Source organism: Cynara cardunculus (assembly GCF_001531365.2).
Source record: "Cynara cardunculus var. scolymus isolate 2C chromosome LG 2, CcrdV1, whole genome shotgun sequence".
Taxonomy (NCBI): domain Eukaryota; kingdom Viridiplantae; phylum Streptophyta; class Magnoliopsida; order Asterales; family Asteraceae; genus Cynara; species Cynara cardunculus.
The window spans coordinates 7,832,648-7,842,664 of record NC_037529.1 but is presented as its reverse complement, the minus strand read 5'-3'; the positions used below and the strand labels follow the sequence as shown (position 1 = coordinate 7,842,664).

The 10,017-nt window shown below is 31.2% G+C and overlaps 1 protein-coding gene across 1 annotated transcript; it reads left to right on the top strand.

Moving 5' to 3' along the window:
• Nucleotides 1-528: 528 nt before the first annotated feature.
• LOC112507062 lies at nucleotides 529-3,068 on the top strand. Its single transcript, XM_025111469.1, has 3 exons — nucleotides 529-592; nucleotides 792-2,153; nucleotides 2,592-3,068. The coding sequence occupies exons 2-3, from the start codon at nucleotides 883-885 to the stop codon at nucleotides 2,845-2,847; spliced, it is 1,527 nt and encodes a 508-aa protein (XP_024967237.1). The 5' UTR covers nucleotides 529-592; nucleotides 792-882; the 3' UTR covers nucleotides 2,848-3,068.
• The last annotated feature ends 6,949 nt before the right edge of the window (nucleotides 3,069-10,017 follow it).

Genomic DNA, 10,017 nt, shown 5'->3' with positions numbered 1-10,017 from the left:
TTTTAACATAAACAATTTCGACAATAGTTTTACACAGATCGATAAAAAGACCCTAAACACATGTAAATTTAACATTTAACATACTAAGAAACGACCCTGTCTCAAACTAGAACATGTAACAAAATCAAAACTAGATCATAGATTGATTTATATTAATTCAATCAAAATGAAAAGAGAATCTTAGTTGAATTGGAGAAAAATCATAAGAACACATCAAAGTTCAAGGGGTATGAATGCATAAAACAAAAGTGAAGAGTACCAAAATGAAACTAATTAAAAGTATAGGGACCTTAAATGAAACATATATTCAGTATAGGCCTATAGGATACGTACATCGGTACAGATTGTAATCCGGTCGATCTTGTGCCGGAGGTATTAATATAAAATACACATAAATATACGATGTGATTGATTCATGTTGCACAAAGATTTTTTCTTATGTGAGGGGCATCTCTCACGCGTGTGTGTGTTTATATATATAGACCTCACACTTCTCTTCCTCTTGCTAAGTGAAGATACGGTCCGTAGTACTTCGCCGGAAAACATTCACTTTCGCCATTAATTCCGGCGTAACAGAAAGCAGTTTCTCTAGGTTGGTAGATCTCGATGACCATTTTGTTTAATGGTTTCTATCTGTGTGAATTACTCTATGGCCATTGGTTTCTGTTTTCTGATCCGATTCCAATGCTCAAAGTGTGTGTTTATGTGTGCGAAATCATTATTTTCTTGAGATTTGATGAAGATTGTTGACTTTCTTTTTGTGGGTTTTGCTTGATGTTTACTCTTTTCAGGTTTGAAGGAAAGTTCATCGCTTCTTTTTTGGGATCTATAAGCCTTCGGACTTGAATCTCTGGTCACACTTTCACTTTCTCTCTCTAGAAAATGAAGATGAAAATGGCGGATAGGTGTTTGAATTGGTCACAACATTCGATTCCACAATCTCCTTCTTCTTCTTCTTCACTGCAAACCCTAGCCTCTGCAATATCTTCGCCGTCAGCAAAACGCCGGAGTTTGACCCACCTCGCACTCGCTTACCGGTACGTTCACCGGTCGGCGATATTCGGGACGGAGCTGAACAGATCCGTGTCATCAAGAAAACAGAAGCCTATCAAAAGCGCAGTCACCGGCAGCTTGGATGCAGAGTTTTCCGATGAAGAATTCTCGAAGAAGATTCAAGAACTGGCTCTCCGTTTGGGATCGGAATCGGAAATCCAGGACCCGTTTGCTGGTTTGAAGATGGAGCCGCCGGAATGGCCGGGAGATATGATTCCGGCGAGCATTGAAAGAAAAGCAAACAGCGTGGAATTGCCATTTTCTTTGAGAATCATAAAGAGAAAGAAGCAATGGCAAGAAGGACTCAGAGAAGCAGGTGGATCTGCTTACTGTTCAGTGAAGAAAGCTTTCTCTTCAATGGTGTTCATAATCCGAGAGCTTCAAAGCTACACGCTTCAGATGAGAGAGCTTCTATATTACGAAGATTTACAGGAAATCCTAGTGAGAGTTCAGAAAGAAATGAATGCATCTTTCGTTTGGTTATTCCAGCAGGTCTTTTCTCAAACCCCAACCTTAATGGTCTACGTCATGATTCTTTTAGCCAATTACAGTGTTTATTCAATATCAAACAATGTCGCAATCGCGGGGGCGCCACCTCCCGCGACCGTTGAATCCATGGAACACCACAGTCATACCAAGTTCGATTCTTCATCAATAAAGACTTTTTCAGCTGGGAAAACCACCTCAATCGGCGGAAACAACGGCGGTGGTGGGAAATTCCGGGCAGTTGCCAGCGGTACAGATGGCGACGGCCGGTTTGATGGGTCTGTAACTTCGTCGTCGTCGATTGTCAATCCGACCAGGACAAGTGAGGAGTCGGTTTCGGGTCAGGAGAGCCAGAAAGAGGAATGGGAATCATGGAATGCGATTGTGGATGAAGCCGACAGAATGCAGGGTGTGATCGGAGACGGCGGTCTGGATCATGAAACGATGAAAAGATTTGTTTCTCCGGTGACCGTGAAATTGGTTGAAGAAGATACAGAAGATCACTTCCGAACAGAGCTTCTTTATCAAACGGGTCTGTCACAAGAACCCGATAACCCGCTACTTCTCGCCAATTATGCTCAGTTCCTCTGCCTCGTTGCACGTGACTACGATAGGTACCATTTTTTTTCCTTTCTAAAATTCAAACCCTAAAATTCAAACCAAAGGTGTGATATTGTTTCTAAAAACAACTTATTGACTTATTTTGGTCTGACATCGATAATAAATACTTTTGAGTGTTTGAATAAATAATTTATACCGATGCTAAACCGATAGTAAAGAGTTTTTTGAAAAAGTTAAACTTTTCTGACTTATAATAAGTTAATAAGTGCTTTTATAGAAAAATATAAATTATTTTAAATAATTTTTAGATAAAAGTAAAATAAAAATGGTCGACAAGGAGTATTAAAATTACTGATTTACAGCCGTTGAATATGTGGTGGGGGTTGATTTCTATTTATGGTAAAAAAAATCGTTTCGTTGATATTTTATTTTAAATTTTCAAATTTGGCACGGTCCGTTAATTGTTTTTACATTTTTGGTCCATCCAACAGAGCAGAGGACTATTTCAAGAGGGCTACGAAGGTTGAACCCAAAGATGCAGAAGCACTTAGCAAATACGCAAGTTTTTTATGGCAAATTCGTAAAGATTTATGGGCTGCTGAAGAGACTTATTTGGAAGCCATTTCTGCTGATCCTGATAACTCTTTTTATGCTGCAAATTATGCACATTTTCTATGGAGTACGGGTGGCGAAGACACGTGTTACCCTCTCGATTCGCCGGAAACTGGCTTCTCGGATGACGTTTGAATTCACCACCATCATACGAAACTCGGGTTTAGCTTAGATAGTTGGGATAATAAACGATCTAAGCTGAAAAGGCTAAGGTTTTGGGAGGTCGAAGATGCACAGCGGAAGGTTTTAATTTTGTATCATTTTGACAAATCCCTACAAAAGGTGGTTTTGAAGGGACCAAAAGTTGTAATTAAATTTTTGTTGATATAAAATTATAAGTGAAAATGAATTTAGACGAAAACGCAGTTTAGCCGTATCTGGATTACCAATAAATCATACATTTTTATAAATAAAAAGCTTAAATCTCGTTAAAGATAAAGACTAATTATTGTGAATAGATAACAAAAAAACGTTTATACATGGTTCGTAAAAAATCTATTTGAAAATGTATATGTGAACCCATATCACTACTAGAAAAAGACTTTTTTCCGATGAATTTATCACTGGAGAAGTACCGGCGGATTTCCGGTTGATCCGATGGATACCACAAAAGTCAACTATTATTGACTTCCACCACAAATTCGTTCTTGATTTAAAAATGAATAAATATTTCGATTTGTTTTCCGATGGATTTGTAACATATTATTTATTTATTATTTAAAAAGATCCGTCACAAATTGATTTAACTTAAAAATAAAATAATTGACATTTGGTAAATTAAAATCAGTAACGGATTTGAGACGGGTTTTAATTATTTATTTTCTTAATTAAAAACCCGCCACAAATCAACCACTATCTTAAAAATTTCATCCATCGGTGATCTACGATAAATCGAAGATTGGCGAAATAGAAGGGAGAAGACCACATTTTTATTGATTTTAGTTTACCTATTAAAAAAGAATTGTGTAATTTATTTTTATTTTGTTTATTATATTTAATAAAAAATTCAGAATTACCGACAGATCAAGACGGATAAATCAATCGCTAAATTCTTTTTTAAAAAATAATTCACTGAAAAATAACTTTTAAATTAATAAAATTACCGGCAGATTAATTAATGGCGGTTTTCTGACAAATTATCCACCGGTAATTTAATTTAATTTTTATAAAAAAACACCAATTATAATTTTTTAATTAAATTACCTTCGGATTATCCGTCAAAAAACCGCCGATAACTTAATCTTAATTATCAATTTAATTAATTAAGTCAAAGAGTTTGAAAATTTTAAAAAAGTCAATGGGGGATTTCCGGCGGTCGAAGTCCGCCCGAAAATGTGTATTCGAGCAAACTTTTTTCTGCCAAGCAAATCTGTTGGAAATCCGCCAAAAATCAATATGTTTTCCGATGGATTTAATTCGCTGGAAAAAATCTACTGTTTAGTAGTGTATAATAATCTGTAATGTTGGTTCATAGATTCAAATAGAAGTTTCTTTTTTATTTCTTAAGTGGATTCACATATGAACATTTCTTTTCATGTATTTTAGAATTCAAAAGTTAAAGATTTTATGTTCTTTTCATGTGACAACACGGGTAAAAAAAGTTTCTAACGGAAACCGACATTTGAGTGCTATGTATTTTTATATGGAAGAAGAAATGTTATTTCAAAAAATAATATCTAAATAAAAATCAAAGTGAAGTGTTCTCGTAGATCAAATTCAATTTCACATGACGAACAATAAAAAGTGATTGCGATTTGCAAGTTGTCTTTTTGAAAAGTAGTAATTTTTCCTCTAAATAATCTTCTTTTTATTTTCTAATTATATATTTTTTGCAAGCATTTATTGCATATAATTTTTGATAGGAAAGAAACAAGAAGCAAGACAAAGGAGTGGGGATATTTTTCCACAACATGGTTCTACATGCTGCAATAAAAGTGGTACAGTACAACACATGCATGATATATATATATATATATATATATATATATATATATATATATATATATGGAAGAGTTTAAACGAGAATACCTTCATTTTACAAGAACGCAATAACACCTTTTACTATAGACAATCACATGTGATACTTGGTTGCAGGCCAAGTCGCTCTTGCACCAGTAATCCCCCTCACATGTATTATAACATGTGATAATTGTGTTGTTGATATTATAATATAATCCATCAAGACCATCACATTTGATGCTAAATCATAGATACAAACAACCTTTAGCATGGGCCGAGTCGTAGAACACGTCGTCCGTACATCACATGTTTCCCTCACACGTATTATCACATGTAATAATGATGTTCTCGTAAAATAAAGGTGTTCTCATTTGAACCTCCACACACACACACACATATATATATATATATATATATATATATATATATATAATATGAAAGTTTCCTTTACGTGGATAAGAAGGGTACCATGACTTGTTGTTTGTCTTTTAGATACTATATTGTATGGGTATTTTTGTATATTAACTTCACGCAGAAACAATATATTTAATGCAATTAAGCCACAAGAAGTATAGTAATAAAAACGTACAAAAAAGCTTTTATTAATTATATATATATACATATAAAAACAGGCCCATTCCTGACATTTTAAAGGCCCTGGGCGAACGTAAAAACATGACCCACTACAAGAAACAAGACTTTTAGCAATGAATTTTGTCGTCGCTAAAAGTCTATTTATCATCAGAAAGAGTATATAACAACATGTTGTTGCTATAACTTGTGGCGGAAACATGTCATCGCTAAAAGGCACATCGCCAAAGCTCACTTTTCTTGTAGTGACCCTCATTAAGTACGAAAAAATTCAATACATGTTTTTCATTAGTATAAAATTGAGTACAAGAAATGTTAATAATTTACTAAGGAAAAAAATCTTATTTATTTTTATTATAGATATATAAGAGAGTATTTAAATTTACGTTTGTCTTAGTAGGTAATTTGAAACCAAGAGTATAGAAACTATAGTTGATAAATTTTTAAAAAATAATTTTTTTAGTTCATAACAAGAAATATGTGTTATTTTGATACAAAAAGAGAATTCGTGTAAATAAAGTAATATTGAAGGTCAATGAGAGATCAATAATAAAGAAGATTATCAATGTTTTCTAGACAAATAGACAAATGAGGATCAATAAGAATATGAAAGAAAAAATGATTCATTGAGATCCAATAAGAATAAATAATAAATTAAACATATAATATGCAAGCTCAACAAATGATTGTTTGAGCACTTAAATAGAATCTTGTGTTGTGATGGACTCTCAATGAAAGATACATAAGTCAAAGAATTAATGAAAATATCTAAATTATATTTTCCTTCTTTTTTGACTCAACTAAATAAGATGTTAATATTAAAAGTTTATGAAACATGACATGTATAAGGGACATTACTAAATACATCTAGTAGAAAAAATTTATTGATTAATTACAAAACCATGAAACACGTCATAAATTATAAGAACAATAGATTGATTGTGAAACAACAGTAAAATATTTTATGTAGAATAAAAAAATAGATAACAGTAGTCAACAAAAACAATTAGAACAACTTAGGCAAATAACAATAGTTAATAGAAGCAGAAATTGATAAAAAAAAAATGAACAAAAATATATAACAATAGCAAGCACATGATCTTAATGTTTAATTGTTGAAGCACGAAAACAGTCAAGTATCTAGAGATAACAATAGTCAATATCATTGGACCTTGTTGGAGATAAAGTTTTTTTAGAGAGACAATAAACAATAGCACATAATGAATGACCAATTAATTTTTCATTATTTTCTTCTCCAATATAATTAGTTGATATATTTTTGGGCCCTTATTATCTACTAAATTCTTTTTACTTCTTATTATATGCTATAATTTTTTGGATTTCTTTAATTTATTACATTCTTTTAGACTACTATTATATTTTAAGAGAAAAATTTTGGGCCCTTGATATTTTTGGGCCCTGTGCGTGTGCCCGTGCCACCCTCCCCAGGGACGGCCCTGTATACAAATGATATGTGATCGTTTAAAAGATATTGAGAAACAATTTATATGTATTTTAAAATACCAATAAACCCCATCATATATATATATATATATACACAAATGATATGTGATTGTTGATATTGGATTAACATGTTTTATCATCACTATATTTATATAAAGTCTATTTTTTTACAAATCCAATAATTCATACAAATTTATAAACCGGTTTCACATATGAAAGAACATATGTGAAGATATAGTGTTTTATAAAATGTTGTTTCATATGTGTTAAATGTTAATGATTGTTTCTTTCCACAAACCAAACAGTCATGGAAGGTTTCGTATATGAAGCGATAATGTATAAACACTGCATGTCACATGAAAACTGATTTGTAAATTTGTACGACTTATTGGGTTTATAAATGGTTATGTGTTTTTGTGTGTGTGTGTGTGTATATATATATATAGGTGTAAGATATTTTGTTAACTTTGTAAACTTATTGGACCAATAATATTAATTTTTTAGTAGAAATTATTTCAAATGTTTGATTTAATGATGAATGTCAAATAGGTAACTTTTATGTGAAAGTTATTTTTACGGTATTTAATGAGATGTTACAAATTTTTATATGTAAGTTACTTTTATGATATTTAATGATGTTCATTGGATGTTCATAAAAATGTGTTCATTAGTATAAAATATTCATAAGAATGTGTGCATAACCATATAGTGTTCATAAGATTGTGTTTATAACCATATGATGTTCATAGGTGTTCAATAAGATTTTTCATGAGTGTTTATATGCCATGATTATTTCCACAAATACCTCTGTTATAGAATGTCCATCAATTATTTTGTTCAAATTTTCATTTATTACAAATATGCCACAATTTAATTCATAGATTTCATGAATTAAAGGTTAAGATTGGTTCACATAGTAAATACCAATTATTGAATTAATAAAAGAACCCATCCCACATATATATATATATATATATATATATATATATAGGGTATATTTCTTTTACAACCTTGTGCATTTGTACAACCTTTGCAACCCAATTAATTGATATATTTATAGAAATGATTGGAGTTCATTTATTATGATTTGAATATTTATGGAATATGAATAGAGTTTATTAATTATGATTAATACTTTATATTAGGAAACARTTAATTGATTAAAAATTGAATGGTTGAGATGAAGGTTGTATAGGGTGTAGGAATGGCAAAGAGTGTAGAATAACATCCCTCTATATATATATATATATATATATATATATATATATATGAGTTGGTTATTATACACCTCTTGACATTTGTGTAACCAATACATCCCAATATCAACCGTCCATTTCATTTGATGAATATGTGATTTCATAGAAGTTTTGATTGTTTCCTAATATAAAGTATTAATTATAATTAATGAACTCTATTCATATTCCATAAATATTCAAATCATAATAAATGAACTCTCATCATTTCTATAAATATCTCAATTAATTGGGTTGCAAGGGTTGTACAAATACACAAGGTTGTAAAAGAAATATACCCTATATAYATATATATATATATATATATTATAAAACATTTGACAAAAATTCTTAAAAACTATTTTTTATGCACGAAGTACTGTTTATTGATGCATATTACTTAAAATTCAAGATTAGAAGTAAATTGTGCGTAAGTACAACTTATTAAAACTTTATGTTTGAATTTGTGTAACTAATTTCAAATAAACATAATCAAACAGAGGATAAACTTCTCACTTTAAATATAAAAAACTAAAAATATTATCTTTATAAAAAATTATATTATTAAACCAAAAAATAAAAAAATGAATTAAAGAAATACACAAAAAATGAGAAATTTTAAATAGTTAGTCTGATACTAATATCAATATTTTTTTAAATTTTTTACGATATCTTCATATTTATATTTTATTCAAAAATAAAAACATTATCGTTTTCTGAAAACTACATAAAACCGTATTATAATATCGACTAAGATAAAAAAAAATGAAACATTAAAATCGAGATATATCTCGTTGCATTGTGCGAGTACCCTTCTAGTATATATATATATATATATAGGCCTAATCAAATGAGAACTAATTAGTTTGTGGTAACCGTGAGGTCCAATCTCAACCACAAATTAATAGATAAATTAAGAAATTTATAATTTTGGTAATTTTTAATTAAAATTTTAATGCAATGACATTTTAGGTATTTTCTCTCCTCTCTTCTCTCTCCGTCTCTCGACCTCCATCCTCTGGCCTCCAGCCACCGTTCTCCGATGATATCACAATGGTATCACAATGCATCTTATATGTGATTGGGTATCACACTGAGGTCGTTTGTGTGATCGATCGGATATGTAACACAGTGATATCACAATGCATCTTATATGTGCTTGAATATCACACTGTGGTATCACCGGAGGACAGTGGCCGGAGACCGGAAGACGGTGACGGAGAGAGAAGAGAGAAGAAAAAAAATACCTAAAATGTCCTTACATTAAAATTTTAATTAAAAATTACCAAAATTACAAATTTTCTAATTTATCTAGTGATTTGTGGTTAAGATTGGATCTCACGGTTATCACAAAACTAGTCAGTTCTCCCTTGAATGGACCCCTATATATATATGTGTATTTATAAAGTATGAAAATTGGTTTGTTTAATAATAGAGTAATTGATTTGGTAATTGAGGCCAAGCACAAAATGACGCTCAAAACATGTGAATGGAAGATGGTAACATTTAGCTACTTGCCATTCTATGTCTCCTCCATCCCTCTTTTGTGCCATTTCCATGTGCATACACCACGTCATTCTTAACTTTTCGTTTTCAAAATTATAACACATAAACATCTCCAATTTGATGCATCAATCATATTCATAGAACCATAACCATTAATTTGGATTTTGTTTAAAGGGGTTTCAATTATTAACTTCGAAAATGAACCCTTGTGTTAAAAATCTTGTACACTATTAATTAAATTTATAGGACGTGAAAAACTATGATCGAGATGTTTGTTGGTCCAGAATGATAATGGTTAATACCATTATGGGGTGTTTGGTTCACATAATGGAATTTGATGGAATTGAAATCCATCAAAGAAATTTGACTTTGAAGGAATTGGAATGAAATTTGATGGAATTTGACCATGCATTTGGTTGGTAGGAATTGGAATGAAATCTCTCAATAGAATTGGAACAATCGTCTTTGTTTGGACCATCCCACATATCGCCCCATCCACACCCTACCAACCATTATGTCATTGCTATCGTCATCACAGCTATTACCCCGCCCC

Coding starts and splice junctions, on each gene's coding strand:
- LOC112507062 (XM_025111469.1), top strand. CDS start 883: ATGAAGATGAAAATGGCGGATAGGTGTTTGAATTGGTCACAACATTCG. Junction 2,154..2,591: donor GTTGCACGTGACTACGATAG/GTACCATTTTTT, acceptor TCCATCCAACAG/AGCAGAGGACTATTTCAAGA.